Source organism: Xyrauchen texanus, chromosome 2 (assembly GCF_025860055.1).
Source record: "Xyrauchen texanus isolate HMW12.3.18 chromosome 2, RBS_HiC_50CHRs, whole genome shotgun sequence".
NCBI classification, from domain to species: Eukaryota; Metazoa; Chordata; class Actinopteri; order Cypriniformes; family Catostomidae; genus Xyrauchen; species Xyrauchen texanus.
Window position 1 is genome coordinate 26,079,324 of NC_068277.1, and position 20,346 is coordinate 26,099,669.

Here is a 20,346-nt window from a genome sequence, read left to right on the forward strand (position 1 = left end):
AAAGCTCTGCAGTAGTCAAGTCTTGATATGGCACGAGCTTGGACCGGAAGTTGTACAGCATATTCGGACAGGAAAGGACTGATTTCCCTGATGCTGTAAAGTGCAAAGCTGCAAGACTGGGCAGTTGATGAGATATGACCAGTAAGCTGGTCCATCAATCACTAATCCCAGATTCCTGGCTGTTCTGGTTGGTGTTAGTATTGTTGATCCAAGATGAACTGTGAGCTTGTGGTCAACAGATGGGTTGGCAGGGATTACCAGAAGTTCTGTCCTGGCACAGTTTAGCTGAAGGAGGTGTTCCCTCATCCAGGCAGAGATATCTAAAAGGCAGGCTGAAAAAGGAGCTGTGACTGTTGGGTCATTGTGCTGGAATGACAGATAGATAGATAGATAGATAGATAGATAGATAGATAGATAGATAGATAGATAGATAGATAGATAGATAGATAGATAGATAGAAAGAAAATAAAAAATATTCAGATCATTAAAATTCATTACACGCTCGGGTGCGTTGCGTCATAAACATAAAATGTTTAGGTCACTGTGTCAAGTTAAATATAGTTTAATACTCAATCTTTAAACACATCTTGAGATCCCTTAGTTCGCATTTGCGCTCCTTCAAGTGTTTTGAACGTAAGAACTTAACGCATGTTTGTGTTGTTCTGCCTACTGAAGTGTTGTTTTCTTCACTGTATAAACTGCATGTTGCTCATGCAGCTGAAATTTCACTTACTGACCTCTGGAGTAAACAGGTGGTACTACAAGCTTGCATTTCTCAGGAATCTTCCTTATTACGGTCCGTGGGCATTGCGATTAATTGCGTAAATTTTTTTCTTGCATTATTTTTTGTAACATTAATCGCACTGAATTAAAGCTTTAAATCGACAGCCTTAATTATAATATGATATATATATATATTATAATAATCTTATGATGATTGCACCCCCTCCCCACACACACACACACACACACAAACACATGCATAAAAAAAACAGCCAATGCCAGAAACATTTAAAGTTGCACAAGATGTAAAAAGCAGAGGTTGGATTTACCTAATTGTCTGTCATTTACCAATTTTTAAGACATTGACGGATAATTCCAAAAACCGTCCGTCAATTGACATTTTAACCAAACAAATTCGTTTTTATTTTAATCATGTTTACGAGGCTCATATACGTATGTGAGGGAGAAACAGAGCATCATCATGGTTAGTGTGAGAAGATGGCACTTGCAGAAATAATGCAAAGGTAAAGATTTCTAGATTCTCTAAAATGTAGACTGTAAAAAAATTTAAAAATCCTGTTGTTTTTACAAAAAAAAATAAAAAATCTGCCAGCTGTGGTTGCCAGAATAATTATGTAAAACATACTGTAAAAATGTAAACAACTTACAGAACAACCTGTACATTTTATAGTTTAAAACTGTATATTTACTGTATATTTATATTATATTATATTATATTATATTTGATGGTGCAGTACCGTCATTTTATATTATTAAATGATAAATTGAATATATTAACCTTGTGAAATTGGAAAAATCTGCTTTTAACTTTATAAAGTATTGTTAATCAACCAAGTAATTACAGATGGGCACATGATGACATGAAGTGCATCAATGGTGGCCCTTCCAGGAGCAATGACTAATAAACATGCAGAGACAGAGCTCAGTGTCACTCACACAAAAAACAATCAGGGTAACATGTGAAATTAAAATAATGTAATACATTTTAACTAAACTACATTAAATATAACACAGAACACCCCAGAGTACCTAACTAATATTAAAAATAAGAAGAAACATAACTATTCCCATATATCCCATAATATAATGAAATGTAATGGGTCAAGCAGGGAATTCTGGAGCTGTTCCGATAACTGTTTTTTACCATCATTTTAACAATAATTGAAAAAGTATATGTACTCTCTTGTTAAACATAATATAGAGTTGAACCGTTAATTATATGGGAAAATCATATTTTGTATCTAAAATGTTACATTTTGCTGTAAAAATACATGTATTGTCTTTTTAAATATATTAGACAATTTTAACATATTTTACGGTAACTGCTCATTCACCAATTTATGTTTTTTTTACTGTAGCATTTTTACAGTTTTTTACAGTTAAAATTACAGACATTTTTTACAATGCGGGATTTGGCTGCTTTCATATTTAAGCTTTCATATTTAACATGTTAAACAAACGTCATACATTGTGTGCAGTAAGAAACCCCCTACATCTTAGCACATCATTATTAATCACCTTTACATGTCTCTCTCTCTCTCTCTTACTCAACACATTCATGGTGCATGTAGAACATGCTGAAAAAGCTTTTTCAGTTAGAGTAGTGGGGTTGTGGAATTCCCTACCTACAAACATTCGAAGCCTCAATAGCTTCTCAATTTTTTAAAAAAAGCTTAAGTACTGGCTACTATCACAACAGATCTGCAACCACTAATGACTGTGTTGTATATTATCTGTTTTATATTCTGGTTTTAAATTTTATATTCTGTACATGTATGTATTGTGATGTTTTATGTGGGGTATATGTAATGTATGTTATTTTATTTGTTTTCCTGCCCAGGGACAGCAGATGTAAACTAGCTATTAGCTAATTCTGGCGCAATTACTTTTAATTGTGCATTGTCCCTGTAAAAATAAACAATAAATGAAAGTCCAGTGTCTAACAACCAAACCATGAATAAAATGCAACATTTTAACTATTTTTGGAACAAATTAAGCAAGAGAGGGAGTGGTGTTTTGTGTGTTGTCACCATGATCTGTGTCCCATTTGGTTAAGTTGGACCCTTTCAACTCTATCTCATTTCTCCTTGTGCATATGCAATTGAAGGCATATATACATTTCGGTGGAGAAGATTATTTATGATTCACCTAGAATCAGCTATAATCTTTATTTGAGCTATGTTATTGTATAATCTAAATGAATCAATTTAATTAAAATTATTAAGAAGAAACAACAATATTTAAATAGCAAATCTGAGTTAAGTATACTTGCATATAGTTACCTTAAATAGTTTATTTTATATGAACACTAAGTTGAGTGAACTTAATTACACAAGTTTTGAAGATGCCATTACACAATGTTGAAATTATTTTCTGTGGTAATCAACATTATGCCACAAATGCTGTCGATTGAGCTTAACTTTTATTGAACCCGAAATATTCCTTTAATTGAATACACCCACGTCATTGTCATTCCAGACATGTGGGCATAATAAAAAATGATAACAGTTAATTTAGGCTAGTCAATTAAGCAGAATGGTAAATGATGACTTGAAAACTGCTCGTTTACAATAGCAGGAAGGGCTGCTGATTATGTCTCAGGCCGGTGTGAGGGGAAAACCATAAGGTCAAAGTGTATAGCACAGAACCTACAGTCAGTGCAAGATCTGCAAGAATACAATTCTGTCAGTATCTCTTTCTTGTCACAAGCAAGGAGATGCTTAAAAGATTGATAAAAGCTATGGCCTGAGCTAACCTATCATTTCTGTTTTTATTTTTTAGAACTAACTTTTTAGAACCATTATTATCAATCTTCAGTCCTCTTTAAAATGTTGAATGCTTTTGAACTTCAACCAAACGCTCATCAAATATGGAAAGTGACTTCTGTCAAAGTAAAGTTACACACTGATAAATCACTTCTGCCTTGTATGGATGAGCATGATCACATAGTAGGCTATATTTAACCTGCTAAAAAAAACAAAAAAATGATCCAATTAAAAGTAATGTATCAGAATGCACGCGAATGATCGTTCTGACCTGATTACCGATTAATCAAACTCAATGCAAGTTCATCATAAGTGATTTTCCCATCCATACAATCTTAGCCAACAATAGAGCAACATGTACAAGATGAGCTGCTACTTCTCTCTCTTTCTCTCTCTGACAGAGATCATAGAGGTTGAAAGAAACTTTTCAGAAAGCATAGATTATCCCAAAGTGTGTACATCTAAAATGGTATCGATTAATCGGTTGACATCTCTGCTGCTCTCTATGTCTTGGGAGCAAACTCTTGTATGGTTGTGCAGTTTGCTCTTTACACTCTTCATTTTGCTGATTATTCACCAGCTTGTAAAGCAGCAGAGACCCCAAGGGGTTCCCCCTGGACCAACACCTATGCCCATGATAGGGAATATAATGTCCCTAACCACAGATCCTCACATCTACATGAAGAGGCAGAGTGATATCCACAGACAGGTATGAATAACATTTCTCTCTCTATCTCTCTCTCTCTCAGTCTCAGTTTCTTTCTCTATATATACATTTATTTTACCTGAAGTATATACAAATAATCATATCACTAATGTATAGTATGATTACTTTTATAAGACATGCATTAAAGTTTGTTACTTTAAGTTATTTTACGTAAAGGCTACTTTTAGTTCTATACTCAATGTTTTTTCTACGCTTTAAAAACGGCACTTAAAAGATGTTACAGTACAACAAAAATCCCTTTAATCAGACTTTTAATGCACCTTAAAGACCACTAAGGGGACGTTCATACCGAACACGTCCTTGTGCTTAAAATACGCAGTGCCACCAAAACAGTATAACACAGGCGGCACAACTGTCCGTCTATCCCATGTTTTAGGAAAACAATTGTAAAACAGCACGGACATGTGCAAAAATGCATTTCCTTCACGTACACGCAGGAAGCGATAGTGGTGTTTGAAAAGAACAAAAGATCACTTCATTTAGCGTTGCATGTTTGGCAGAGCACTGCTGCACTCAGACAAGACCATTTCACAAAATGGCCAAGACATGCTGAGTCAGCTGAGTCTCATTTACTGCCTCACTGTACCCATGACGGGGGAATCTAGCCCTCTAATTATACTCTATTCATTAGTAGACATATGTTTGTCAGAGCTACAATGTGAGTGGGAGTGAATGAATGAATATTGCTATTTATATTCAGATTTTTAATCTTGACATGGGAGGAATCTCAACTGTTATTTTAAATGGATATGATGCCATTAAAGAGTGCCTGCATCACCAGAGTGAGGTTTTTGCAGACCGGCCATCCCTCCCTTTATTTGAGATGACAACCAAAATGAGAGGACAGCATTCCCTTATAAAAACTAATTTAGGATTATATTTATTATAAAATAGTTTCCAAGAATAGTTTAATATAGAATGTTCTAGATTATTAAACTCTGTCATCTGAGGCTGGGTGATTCAGAGAAAAAAACTATGGTTTTATGTCAGAGTTGGGGGGGATTCCTATGAGTAATCAGATTATCAGAATTGCAATTCTTGTAATTTGTGTTAAACCCATGAGACTTTGTTTGACCAATAATATTTGGTTAAGCTTGCAGAATGTTCATCATTAGCTAAACTTTTCTTTTGGTTCCATTTTTAAACCTAACTGTTTATTTGTCGTCTAGGACTTCTGAACTGCAAATATGGCCAAGATTGGATCGAACACCACAAACTGGCTGTAAACCCCAAGTATCTTGTTACCAAAGCTTTGTCCAACATCACCAAACCCATCAGTGCTTTTTAGCATATGACAAGAACGTGGAGCTGGCAGCTAGTGGCTGGGACGTCCTGTACAATGCCTTCCCCTGGATTAAGGTCCTTCCCCTTTGCGAAGCAACAAAAGCTGTTCTGCAATGACAGCAAAGTGTTTAACTTCCTTCTGCAAATGACCAAGCGCTTCTCAAAAGTAAGGGTTCCCCAGTTGCCACAACATTACATTGATGCCTACTTGGATGAGATGGAGTGGAGCGCCACTGATAAGGCAATGTCTTTCTCTGTTGGAGTATTCATCTTTGCCAGCAAAGAGAATTGTCTGCACTAGGCCGTGCTCTACATGGCTCTATATCCAAGTATACAAGGTTGGTGTCCATTTAATGCTCATTGGTTATTTTTCATATTTATGCTGTAGCACTAATCAATGTGCAGATAATGTCAATTGAAGGTCAATTGTGTCCTGAATGGCAGGCCACCGGCTCTCGAATATAAGCAGAGGATGCCTGTGTTGGTGGGGGCGTGGTTGAGCGCCGGCTTGTGAATGGAGAGCGAGATCAGGAGATGAGAACAATAAGGATCATCACCTGGCAATGACTGTCTCGAACAGCTGTTTGTCATTGCAGTGAGAGTGGAGACAGGCATTAAGAACGAGCCAGATGCCAATGAGGAGGAGAGAGTTACCACACACAAACAGAAGAGACTGCGCTGAGCTGTTTCTGCTGAAAAGCGTGATTTTGAGTTTAAAATAAACATACTGTTTGAGTTGGCTTCGCCGTCTCCCGCTTCCTCCTTTCCATTGAGAAAGAGAAGTTATTTGTTACAATGCCCTATGTGGAAGCAGTGCTGCATGAAATCTTGTGCCTTTGCAATGTTGTCCCACTGGGTATCTTCCACGCTACCTCTCAAGATGCATTGGTGCATGGCTATACGATCCCCAGGGGCACCATGGTGATCACTAACCTGTACTCTGTGCACTTTGATAAGAAGTACTGGAGTGATTCATCCATCTTCTTCCCAGAGAGGTTCCTTGACAGTAATGGCAAAATTTGTCTGACGTGAGGTATTTCTACCCTTCTCAATAGGTATGCCTCCAAATCTTTTGTTATCATCATGTTTTGGAATTGCAGCCTCAGCAAATATGTTACATCTGCAATTTAGGCTTGTCTCTTTTTTTTTATTTGCATTAATCCAATCTCTGTGCTTTAATGTTCTGTAGGCAAATGTCACTGTCTTGGTGAGCAGTTGGCCAGGTTGGAGATGTTCTTATTCTTCACCACATTAATCCAAAGGTTCTGCCTTCAGTTCCCAGAGGGCTTTATTCCAAATCTCAGCCCAAAACTGGGCATGACTCTGCAACATCGGCCATATTCCATATGTGCCATCAGAAGAGAGCAGTAAAACTCCCCCCAGGAGCTCTCGCACTATGCACTCACCTCAGGGGATCCTACCAAGAAACGCAGAATGGCATCGTAATTTCCCATCTTAAATTCCATCAGATTTTCAGCAGGGAATATTGATCTCTAATATTGACTTGTTAAATTCTCTGAATGTGTCCTCAATAGTTTCACTGAACTCAGGTGGTGAGTACTGTTAACAGTACTGTTAAACAATACATGGTATGGAGAGCAACGTTTGAGGACATGTGGACGCCTAATGAGAAAATTACATGGCAGTAGCAAGATAAAGTGTAACATGTATGTTTGATGACTTAATCAGTAAAATAAAATAAAAAAGTATACAGTGTAGAAAATTAACCTTGCGCTTGTCAATGTGAGGCATTATGTCAATAATTATAGGAGCTCTGTCTGTTTCAATATTCCCCCATTTCTGGAGTCAGGCAAGTGAGAGACCAGCTGCATTTCCAAAAAAGTTTTGGACACACTTTATGACTCCCATTGGTTTAATGCCATAGCTGAACTAATTTTGTACAATATATGTTCGTAGTAAAATATAATTTTTACTTTACTTTAAACCAGTTTCTGTGAAAAGACACATTGTTCTTGTTATAGTAAAACAAAACTGAAAAAAAAAAAAAACTCTAGAGGGTACGGTGGCCAGACCTGCTGACTTATTCAGAAACAAAATGTGTTTTGTCCAGTATTTCATCTCTCCTAAAATGTTTCTATTGCCTATGCGGCTTTCTCAGTCATGTGAGTATTCTAATCAAAGATAGCAAGTATTGGATTAAACTATCCCCTATCAATAGACATCCAGTTAGTGAACTTATTGAAGAGTCAGTTTTAAAAAGCGCATAAATTGAATTTTTTTCCATCCCCATGGAGGCCGCACTGACATCACACAGCATGTTCATACAAAAACATTTACCATTTCCCATTCATACAAAAAGCACGTGGATGCTGCTAAAAGTAAGTGTGCCATACCAAGTGTTAGTGATTTTTTTGTGAAGCAAAGTTTTGACTCTGACAAGGTGCACGCAAGTGAAGGACTTTTTGCTTATCATTCTGTTGTGCATGGCCATAGCTTTGCACATTCATGACCTGAGAAAAGTCTTGCAGTCTAGGCTGGAGGAATCATTCATACCCTCTGACATTATAAGGCAGTTGGATGCCTATAATAATATGCGATTCAAGTGTGTGCCACAGCATTCCATTTCAATTAGGCCACTCACATTTATTGTAATTTTAACTGTGATGTCTTTATTTCCACACATTCATAAATTGAAGATTATGATTTGTGCATTGCCTAAGTATTGTCTTTTGGGTTTCAGTCTTTCATTGCACTGGCTTTCTCTTCTTGTTGAACTCAAAAGATGGAGTAATCATAGAATACTCATAGGAGAGCTAGCAGAAGACTGTCATTATGACGCACATTTTGCGAGAGAACGCAAAATAATTAGCAAGAAAATACAAAAGTTTTGCAATGTTTTGGAAGACAATGCAAAAGCATTTGCTTATTTTTTCCCCCCACCCAAATAATCTCCCCCACTAGTGGCTCTTTGTTAAAAATCAAGTGGCTCGCCGGGTGTCTCACCATTCACCAACACATGATCATTTAAAACTTTCTAGAGATCATTTTCCTGCAGAAAGTGTGGGTGTGATTGCAAAGCTTTAAGTCAATGACACTGTTTTGATTTCCTTTCTCCCGAATTTGTCGTACAGCCTACTCCAGGTGAACAAGGTTTGAAATGAACACCCGCCAAATGCAGATTTTTCATGCAGAGTATTTTGCTGATGTGGCCTAACAGCCACTGTGGAAGGCGACCAGCAAGACTTCTGGATGTCATATATTACAAGAAATCTGACACAAAGACATGTGATTGACAACATTTTGAAGAAAAGCCTCCGATGCACGTCCACTGTTCACGAGTGTAATGAAAGCTCTTTTCCAAGACACACACATACATAAGAGTTCTGGGCATCGTATCCCAAAAACTATTCCACAAAAACTATTGATCTGTTAAGAGCATTTTCTACGAGCAATTTTATGAATGTAAGTTATTTTTTTATGTGTACCCAGGGTTTGATATTGCAGCCGCCACCTGCAAAATGCAACGAGGCTCAATCTAGTCTCAATCACAAACTGCTCGTCCAAATGTATTTCATGTGTGAGTAATTTTGCTCATCTACCCACAAAAGGTGGGTGACTTGTAAGACGTCTCGGAGTGACACATGACAAGAAATGCTGTAAGTCAAAAAGACACGCGTTTGAAGAAACACACTTTATTATATTTTTAAGAACAAACAAACGAAAAGCAGCTTATGCTTGTGTCTGATTCGCTGTTTGTTAAGAGTTGTGCAGCACGAGCCTGTCTCGTTGAGCAAGCACATGTAAGAGTTATCACTCCTTTTTCTCTGTTTTATTTGACTGAAAACTGTTTGCATGAATAATGTAGTCTATGAGAATGCTGCAAATGATCTCCGATCATCTCATAATGTGTTGTGAGTTTAGTTTTAGCTTTTTTTCCACAGAGCAGTTCGCTCTTACACATTGTGAACGAAAGTGATTAAATCAAAGTAATAGACACGTTCACCTTGAGCCTAAAATTTACTTTTTTATTTTCTTTTCTTTAGGCAGCCTACTGCATTACCAAAACGCAAAACAAACACATTAGATAAGAACACATTTTGCAGCATTTTTGGGAACGCAAGAGAATTTATTAGGCTTATTTATGATTATTATAATTATCTTTACATTTATAATTGACTTTAGTTCTTAATTTGCAGGCTATTAGTATTTTTTGTTGGATACAGCACATTTTTGGATTTGGGGAGGTGGTTATATATAAGATTTTTTTAATCACAACGTTATTTTAATTGCTTATTTCATGTAGTTTAAAGTGCAATTTGAATTTAAAAATGTATTTTGTTTAAGCTTTTCGTGTTTCAATAAATTAATGTAATTCTGAAAGCAAAATCAATAAAGCAAAAATATTCACCGACCCTTGGCAGGGGGGTTGACCATATAATCAGATATCTCGATATTTTAAAGGTGATTATCATTAAAATATTTGTTATAAATCACCCAGCCCAAAAGGGAAGTTACATTTTTCATGAACAATTGTAAAATGAAGTAATTTTATGGAGATCCGTTTACTCAATTCCATATTGCAACATGTTACCTATTAATTTTTGTATATTTGTATGTTCTTGTGTTTTTGAGTAGTCTATGAACAATATAAACATTTTATTTTATTTGAAAAATTTGTTTTTGAAAATATTAATTATTCGTTTGTGCTATTGCTCTTTAAAAAATGTAAATAAAAAAATTGGCTCCAGTTAAAAAAGGTTCCTGACCCCTGCTTTAGTGTCTCAGTATGAAGGCAATGCTTTTCGTACATCTTAATTTTGGACTGGATTGCTCAGCATTTTACGACTAAGAAAATTGCTGCCAGCGAGAAGTGCAATGTGACAGCAGTTACGGATGCACACTCTGTTTCGCATTGATCTGCACCTAGGTAAGGAATCTTATACGTCAATTTAATTTTTGCTTGGAGGGGGCTTCTTTTCTACAAGCAGGAATCTGGTCACCCTATTAGAGGATAAATAAACACATAAATCTTTGTGATGTTTGTGTTTTAATACTGCCAGTGAGGTTGGGTATTTTCTGTCTATCTCGAAAAACCTTTCTTTCAAGGGTTGCATTTTTCCGAAACCAAGTTATACACCATATAAACAAAGCTGTGTATGTATACATGTATAAATGGGTGTATATAGAAATAACCCTACAGAGATTTCTTGAAACTTACTCCAGATTTTGAAGTGCACTTTTGTGAATCTGTTAACATGGCACATTTCAAAATAAATGGTTTGCACTGGTAAATTTTTGGACACTGACATGAAACATTTAACTTTCTTTCCCCCCATTCCTTCTGCAGTACCTTCAAAATTCCCAGATCCACGCAATAAAAACATAGACAGACCAAACCATCCCCCCCACCCCCTTAATCTACGTTGTTTATAGGCATCACTCATACAACAAACTGCATAGGACAGAACACTCAATTAAAAATGAGAGAGATGAGAAGGGGCATTGTTGCTTTGGGTAAGCTGTCACAGTGATGCTGTCATTTGAAGAGCTAAGGCTTGCCTTTTATATGACCTACACTTGGGGACTCATCATCTGCTGACTGTCATCTTACAGGCAGTTCCCCCCAAGAGAATGCTTGGGCTTTCATCTGTGAGCACGAATGAAATAAACAGCAACATGCAAATAGACGATGCTTTGTAGCACAACCAGATAATGTCAAAAACATGTTGCAGCATTTCCATGAAGGAGAAAGGTAAAAGACATGGTGCTTGAGTCTGCATTTCCCTTAAATAGGTGAAAGGTCATGTTCAACACACTTAGTCTTCCTCTGTGCAATTCAGACACTACATAAACAGTGTCAAGATAAAAAGTATGTGAACCCTTTGGAATTAGCTAGTTTTCTGCATTATGGTCATATGGTGATCTCATCTTCATCAAAGTCAGAAGTATAGACAAGTACAATGTGCAACAACAACGCACAAACAATAATAATCTCTCACGTCTTTATTGAACAAATACCATTAAATATTCACAGTGCTGTTGAAGAAGTACGTGAACCCTTGGATTTAATAACTGGTCAATTTTCCTTTGGCAGCAATAACCGCAACCAGGCATTTCCGGTAGCTCTGGATTAGACCAGCACAACATTCAGAAGGAATTTTCGACCATTCTTGCTTACAGAACTACTTCATCTTGGCCATATTCTTAGGATGTCTGGTGTAAACGGCTCTTGAGGTCATTCCACAGCATCTCAATTGGGTTAATATCTATACTCTTTTTGGGCCTCTTTTTTTACTTCAATATTTAGGGTCATTGTCCTGCTGCATCACCCAACTCTACTGAGCTTCAGCTAGTGCACAGATGATGGCAAGCAGTCCAGGACTCGAACCAGCCCCAAATCATTATATTCCCTCTATACTTCACCGTTGGGATGATGTTTTCATGCCTTTTTTATGGCATATGAAGTGCTGCATGTTCTTCCTAAACAATTCAACCTTAGTTTTGTCCACAAAACATTGTCCTAGTGGTGTTGGGTTCTTTGACAAACTTCAGGCACAAGCAATGATTTTGTTGAAAAGAAGATTCTTCCTTTGTGGTGTCCTGCCATGGACACCATGCCTGTTTAATGTTTTCTGTACAGTAGACTCATGAACAGAGATGTTAACCAGTTCCAGTGATTCCTTTGAGGCTTAAGCTGTTTTTTTTTTTTTTTTTTTACCTCATTGAGCATTCTACAGTGTGCCCTTTGAGTCATCTTGATTTGATTGCCACTTCTAGATAGAGGAGTCACAGTACTAAATTGCATCTATTTACAGACAATTTCTCTAACTGTGAACAGATGAATATCTAAGCTCCTCGAGATAACTTTGCAACCCTTTCCAGCTTTATGATCGTAGGTCTTTTGAGATCTCATATTTGTGAGGTATGGTCCACTTCAGCAGATGCTTTTTATGAAAAGCAAACTCAAATGTTTGAGTGCTTTTTATAAGTCAAAGTAGCTCTAACTCACACCACCAATCTCGTTTAATTAAATGGATAACAGGTTTGCCAACTCCTGACTTGAATTAGCTTTTGTTGACTTCATTAACCTAGGGTTTCACATACTTTTTCCAACATACATTGTGAAGGTTTGAATGATGTATTCAATATGTACTAGAATACAATTATTTTTGTGTCATTAGTTAAAACAGAATGGGTTTGTTCATTATCGTATCTTAGATGAATATCAAACCAGATTTGAAGACAAATTTATACATAAATGCAGGTAATTGCATAGGGTTTACAAATTTTTCTTGCCACTGTATACGGTCAAATATATGTACACATTTGTGAATTTATGTTTCTAATGATCTAAAACACCTTTTGATCTAAAGACTTGAAGCATGCTAAAATTCTTGAAATCAATTTTGTAGATACATTTATCTGCATATAAATTTCTTTAAAAAAGCAACAATAATAATAATGTATAATTAGACTGGATAGGAAAGAAACCATGTCTAACAAGTGCCCTACATATATGGAAACTACAATATGGTTTTAAAAGAATCCCAGGTGGCATTTAATAGTTTTGATTACTTTTTTGATCATTTTAGTTTAGAAAATACTACTAATAACGAAAGAGTAGGTGCTTTCAAACCTTTAAATGATAAAAAAAAAAAAGTTTAGGATTCTGTAATGTGCATCATTCTGAGGCTTTGAAACAAGCAATTACACATCCGCTCACATGCAAAACACAGAACGGACAAAAAAATATGACAGACAGAAATGAATTGAGAGAGTGGAACAATTCAGGGATGGTGCTTTTATGACAGCTATAAATAATAACAAAAAAGTCAATTCTCTCCCACAACCCTGAAAAAGTTGAATGGTTACATCAGACATTGCTATCTAAATGCTACATAAAAAGTTAATGCCATCATAAAGGTACTGATGACAAGAACATCGGAGGTCACCGTGGTGTGGTGAACCCCCCCACAGTGAGATACCACAGTCCGCTTCGACGATCGAGCGAGCGAGTGGTCAACACAAGGGGGTTGGGGACACTGTGATGCTCAGATCCGATGTTACCCTTCTTGACAACCTGAATGACATTCTGAAGGTTGACCAGCTGAGGCAAAGGCTCCTAACCTCAGCAAAAGGAGGGGGAAGGGGAGGGGTGACTGAGCATGGTGGGTTTCCGGATCCAAGAAATGATTAACACAGTCTGGAAAGAGAAAGCACCACAAGCTGCTTTGGGTGCGCACAAGCCCCCAACACAGAACACCCTGAGCATAGGGCAAAGTGACTGATGAACACCCACAAACAGGGGGGAGTGGGTGGAGGGATATCTGGCAACACCGTTGAGATAATGACTCAAAACAGCAAGCTTTAGAAATAAGGAGGCTTTCGGTAAAGAGTGGTTATGAGCAGGAACACAAAGACAGTGCACCCAAAATAAAATAAAACGAACAAACTGAATAACACAACACCCAAACACAACAGTAAATAGCATTCGATTTTTTTAAACTCCTGAAACAATGATAATTACATGTTCTTATGATACAATATATGTCAACTGTATGTAGAAAACAGACACATTGTTAATTAAAAATATATAATATCATTATATATATATATATATATATATATATATATATATATATATATATATATATATATATATATATATATATATATATATATAGTATTCTTTCTGTGCAGAGATTAAACACTTGTTTGGTAGTAAAATGTGCACATTTATTTCCAATTTCCCCCCTTCTTAAATATACTAGCTTGATTTACACTGCCTACTTGAGAACCTTCCTCTACAGAGACAAAATGAGTTTCGGCAAGGTGAGGCAGAGATCAAGTCAGTCTCCAACACCCCAGACATCCCTCATTATTCTAGTGGAATGCCTCGATTTCTTGAAAAAATATAACTATTAGTATTAAACCTGCCTTTTGGTGAAGAATAAGAAAATATATATAAAAAAATTAAAGAAAAAAACAAACAAAACAAATCATGTACAGCTTTCAAGGTGAAAACCCTGAATTACTTGAAATATTTGCACTGGCCAGATTATGCGTTTGGCAATAATTAGTTTAAGTAAAAGCACGTGTTTGTAAGTTTGAATAATACCAAACAAAGTAACCCCCAAAGCAATGTTTAGTCTATGACATGCATGCTAAACCAAACAAACATTTCAATTTTACTTAAGATTCCTGGATCCCAATGCTTATCAGGGGGTCTCTGCAAAAATATACATGGCTATACTAGTCTGGAGCAGCTGATAAGGACTGGTGTTAATTTCCAGGACTCTGCACTTTGAGAGATCTCTTTTTGTTAATGACTTTCAAGTTGTTCATACAAAAAATAGAAACCTTTTTCTCAGGCTCTGAAAAGAACTTTTTAACGTGCAAGTTATTTAGAAATTGCAGAATTAACTTTTTACCTGCAAAACAAGGAACAATCCTTCACATGAATCCTGAGTAACCGTGAAAAAATATATATCTAAAAAAGGAAAAACGTCCTTTCACTGGACCAGCTTTCCTGTCCCATTTGCTATGCTTTTGAACACAGATGGACTTTACAGAGAAAACTCAATGATTGGCAACTCAGTATTTCTGAAGGTTAATGGGAAAAAAACACCACAAATTGGGTGGGGGGGGGGTATACCATTCAAACAACAAATGCAAATGAAAAGAGGTGATGCACATGAATAAAAAGCATCCAAAACGATGCAGAAGTCAGGTCATTTTTCAGTCAAAAAATGTCAGCATTTCCACTTATCCTAGTGACTCTGTTCAGTAATACAGTGTTTTATGTCACCAGCATGAATTGGGGACTGCACATACAGTGCAGCGTACACAGTCCATTGTCTGGACCACAATAAAAATAAAAACAATCTATTTATATATATATATATATATACACACACCACAAAAGTTCAGACAGGCACATTTTGAATTATGCTTCCTGACACAGAGCCTGAAACGGCCTCAGTCACAGTCTTTCGTGTTTTTGAACTGTTCACTTTGGTAACGAGTGTCAATTATGCCATTGTCTTCTAGTCATATTTGTGTCCTATTTGACATAAGAAGTACCAATGGGAGAATTAAGAGCTTTATGTTCAAGGCAGCATAACAGACAGGTAACCATGGATGGCACGATTTTTTTACCACGTTTTCTTCTAATCTCACTGCGTCTTTCAAAGATGTGTTCAGTCTCCACTGATTCTCCATGGGGTGAAAGTGCATAGGAGTGGTACTCCCACCGAGGGTCCTCTCACAGTAGTAAGGCCTTTTTTTTCCAACACAATGTGAACTGCATTAGCTTCAGAGTGTCGGCACAGTGACTAATTTCAGCATGGGTAGATCCTGCAGGGTCTTCCTCTGGGTGTCAATGTGTGTGTGTGCGTGTGTTTAGGTGAAGGAGAGGGAGGGGTGGTTTAACTCTGTTCAAGCCCCTCTCTGAGCTTCAATTCTTGACCTTACTCCTGCTACTGCCGCTCCTCCTCCTCAGCCTCCTCTTGAATGACCTGGATGTCGTCAGAGGAGGAATTGGATGGAGGAAGGCTGGGGCTCTCGGCTTGATGCTTCTGCTGAGTCTCCAGCTCTTTGGACTTCTCTTCTTCCTCAATGGTCTTCTTCCACACCTTGTGGTTATCTGTTAAGTGCTGCATGATGTTGCAGAACAACCGGCGTCGACCCTTCCTCCTCTCTGCGAGGAAAAGTACTCCATTAGAACATGCAACACCTCAAATAAGTCATTAGGGGTCCAACGTTTAAAATTTCCCACAATTGATTTGTACCATATTCTGGTATGGCTCGGTACATGGTAATAGGGTTGCACTGTTTAGGAAATGTGAAGCTGATACCTATAACCAGAATTTTAAAACTGTGATTGGCCTTTATTAATCTGATTGACAATATTTATTTCTTTAATGAGCCCCTTCCATCAGGATTTCAGAACCATTAAGCTTTCTGCTGCAGCAAAATGCACCAATACATAAATTACAGGCAAAAATTGCAATGCAAGTGAATGGGTACCAAAACTGTGATGCGCCAAAAGCATATTAAGGCAGCAAAAAGTCATTCATAAGATTCTAGTGGTTAAATCCATATCTTCAGAAGCAATATGATGATAACTGTGAGTGAGAAACAGATTCATATTAATGTCATTTTTTACTATAAATCTCCACTTTCACTTTCACAATCTAATTTTGTTTTTGGCAATGCATATTCTTCATGCATTTTGCCACCTACTGGGCAATTTATAGTAAAAAAAAGAATCTAATATTTATCTTTATATATTATATAATATTATATATTTTTAGCTTAAAAATGTTGGTACCAATCACTTGCATTGAATGGACCTGCAGAGCTGAGATATTCTTTTAAAAATCTTTGTTTGTGTTCAGCAGAAGAAAGTAAGTCATTCACATCTGGGATGGCAAGTGGGAGAGTAAATTATGAGATAATTTTCATTTTTGGGTGAACTATGCCTTTAATATTTATATTTTCAGAGGTCTTTTTGAACAATAACACTAGTACAAGTATGTATTGGACCGTGGTTGGTGAACTGTACGTTTTTTTTTCCAGGAACCATCTCACCCCTATAAATCAAATATGCTCAAAGAGAGGTCATTCAAAATGAATTTTGTCATCATTTACTCACACTCGTGTTGTTCCAACCCCATATGACCATTTATTTTGTTTAACACAAAAGATGATGTTTGACAGAATGTTAGGGACTGACAACCTGTCTCCATTTACTTTCATTGTATGCAAAAGAGATACAATAAAGTGAATGGTGACTGAGGGTGTCAGTGCCTCATTTTGAGAAACATCTTATTTTGCATGTCACAGAGGAAAGTCATATGGGTTTGAAATTACATGAGGTTGACTAAATAATAACAGAATTTTCATTTTGGTTGAATTAAACCTTTAAACAAAGTTAACTGTGTTTATATCTCCATACTTGGTTCAACATCCTCATCCAGCTCTTCATCTTCCGTTTCGATGTCTTCCATCTCCTCTTCATCGTCAGAGCCTTCTTCGTCAATCCAGTATCCTGGCAGCAGACCGGCAGCATCATATGAGTTACAAAGAGGCCCAACGATGTGTGTAATAAAAGACTCCTGCAGCTTTGCTAACTGTGGTGCTGAGCGGTCCATAAATGGGCTTACGGGTAACCCTAGAGTGGACTCCTCATCACCCTATAAGCATAAATTAAAAAATATACAAATGTTGAACTCATGCTGCAAGAAGAGAGTCAGGTTGTCTACTTTATCTAAAGCTATTAAAACATACCTGCTCATAAAACTCATTGACAATCCCTTCTGTCCATTTGAGGTGAAGGCTGCGGTCTTTGGCTGGCCCATTAATATCTGCCAGCTTAATGCACACTTGGCACACTAATAACCTGTCATTTTCATTAGTCCATTCGATGCCTGGACTATTCACATCATTAACCTGTTGACAGAAAACGATCAATTACAAAAGTTCATGCCAGTACCAAAAAAAGCAACAGAAATATAACAGAAACATAAGAAATATGCTAAACGTTCTGCAGGGTCATGCAACAATAGTGCACCTTGTATGTGTACGCAGTTAAAGGGGTATATCACACAAAAATAAAGATTCTGTCATCATTTGGGGGACTGTTCAGACCAAACACATTCTTACACCAAAAAAACTTAGATGCAGCACAACAAACAGAACAAAAAGCAGATCTCGCAAGATGCGTTTTTAAAAGCTCCAGCGTGAAAAAATCATCAAGAACTTTAAAAAACAACACAATAAACTGACATCGCACTGTAAACAAGCCTCTCAAGCACTTATGAATGAGAAATGGACGTCAACATTTTCACTGAAAAATGACCTAAATTTCCGCAATATTTATTTAAAAATCTCCTTTTGTGTTCTTCATAAGAATGAAAGTTATGAGATTGGAATGACATTAAGGTAAATTAATGATGACAGAATCCTCAATTTTGGGTGAACTATGTCTTTTCATGTTCTTTTCATTTCTAAGAGTCTTCATGAATCTAATCCAACCACTGACCTTGGAATTAAACTCAGCAAGGAAGTCAAAGTGCTTCTTCAGGTCTGTGGCGAGGATGGCCTCGATCACAAGGAATCGAAAGCGTTTAAACTCAACGTGGTCCAAGTTGCCAAGGAAGTTGAACTCTGGCTGGGATAGAAAAAGGCTCCAGGCAGAGGCAGCGTGATGGTTCTCCAGAACCGAGCGGTCGTTATACAACACCGCCTGTGTGAGTGTGTGTGTGTACATGTGGGAATTGAGATGGAGACAGGGAGAGAAAGAGTAAGAAATGTTATGCACGTAAGCCAAGAACTTTCTTTAGCTGATAACAAAAAATACATCCTTCTGAAAATCATGGGCTGCCTTCATTACTTGAAATGATAGTGTGAGAGCTAAATATCTACATGCTTTGTAACATTTGTAACCTGCAAATGTAAACCTGTAATTTGTAATCTCTCAGTAGTTAGAAATATATTAATAAACTATTCTTAAATAAATTAAGTAGACATATTGTGGAGAATGAACACAGAACAAAACGAAGAGAAATTCAACAATTCCACGCAGAACCACTTAATGACGGACTGGTGCCAGTAAGTCTGAGTTTGTCGCATCTGGCAGACCTTAACTGTGTGGGAAAGCACAACAAAATCTCTCTCCTCTTTGTTCTTAATCAGATAAACCCGCAACTTTACTCATTACATGACTGATAAGTTGAGGGACTGTTCTAAGACCACCACGGAAACCTCCATTGGTCTTCAATATAGCCAACTCTCTACACTTAATTATTATTATACTAATCATGAGGCATGTTTCTGGATTACCATCTCACATGAAGCTTAATTGGACTTTTCTTATTTCACTACTATTGAAATACACAGCATGTAGGATTTTACCAAAAATGTACAAAATGCATCTTATGCAGATGATACACCTGACAATTTTGTTTATCATAATGTGTAATGTTCTAACCATGTTTAAAACTAACAAAATGTATATAATGATAACTGAATTATAACTGTAATTTAATAAGAAAATACAAGTGTTTTGTATGCAATTTATTTTCTTTTAAATTCCAGAGTGATGGTGTGAAATATTTTTGGGTTATTTGCGGTTACAGTTCTCGTATGAAATTCACAATGGGCAGGAAACTCAAACTTTAGAACAGTAAATTAATTATCTTGAGGGAAGGACAGAAATGACTATGTGACCAAGTAAAAGACACCTTTGGGGTGCGGCCAACCTCAACTCAACAAAACCTCCCCGCCAAGGATGAACAGTCCTAGAAGAATGTTCTTCATTCTTCTTCTTGCACACGTGACAGAGAGTCCAAAGTCCACTTTGCGGGAGCCCTCACTTCCAGGGCTCGGTCTGGTCATTCCATCACCCATTCATCGACGCAACAGACAAAGACTTTCTACAGATTCATTGTAATCCTGATTTTAGAATTTTCTCATCTGATATAAAGTCCCTTTTTTCTTCCATTAAGAATTTTTCAAAACCTTTAAGCTCTAAGGTTTTTAAAACGAATAATATCCTTGAGTCTGTTGTAAAGAACCTTTAATTTGTTATGTTAACAAATTGTAATATTGTATTGTTTTGTATAACATATTGCTTTCTATTTTGATGTCTGTATCCCCTCTTATTGTTATTGTAATTATTATTATTTTTTTTTTTTTTTTATTTTCTTTTCTGCTCTCTGTTATTGTATAATTTCTTTAATTTGCAATAAAAAAAAAAAAAAAGACTTTCTACAGAACCAGCCAAGGAACCAATGCAATTATTCAAGTACAAACCTCCAAACTTTTGCTGAAAGTGCTGGTGTTTTTATAAATAGGTTTGTA

At 36.7% G+C, this 20,346-nt stretch overlaps 2 protein-coding genes across 2 annotated transcripts in view; one reads left to right on the forward strand and one right to left on the reverse strand.

Annotated features, from left to right (window-relative positions):
- Window positions 1-1,221: 1,221 nt before the first annotated feature.
- Window positions 1,222-7,226, forward strand: LOC127655178 (vitamin D 25-hydroxylase). Its single transcript, XM_052142827.1, is given in 7 exon segments — window positions 1,222-1,247; window positions 5,406-5,601; window positions 5,603-5,875; window positions 5,942-5,988; window positions 6,312-6,534; window positions 6,536-6,575; window positions 6,710-7,226. Coding segments are annotated over 7 exon segments (987 nt in total). The 3' UTR covers window positions 6,892-7,226.
- Window positions 7,227-13,001: 5,775 nt separating this feature from the next.
- Window positions 13,002-20,346, reverse strand: part of pde3b (phosphodiesterase 3B) — a 69,591-nt gene continuing 62,246 nt past the window's right edge. Inside the window, exons 13-16 of the mRNA XM_052145539.1 lie at window positions 18,527-18,730; window positions 17,773-17,934; window positions 17,441-17,678; window positions 13,002-16,180 (exon numbers count right to left, since the gene is read on the reverse strand). Coding sequence (XP_052001499.1) covers window positions 15,960-16,180; window positions 17,441-17,678; window positions 17,773-17,934; window positions 18,527-18,730 — 825 coding nt within the window. The 3' untranslated portion in view covers window positions 13,002-15,959. The remainder of the gene's footprint in view (window positions 16,181-17,440; window positions 17,679-17,772; window positions 17,935-18,526; window positions 18,731-20,346) is intronic.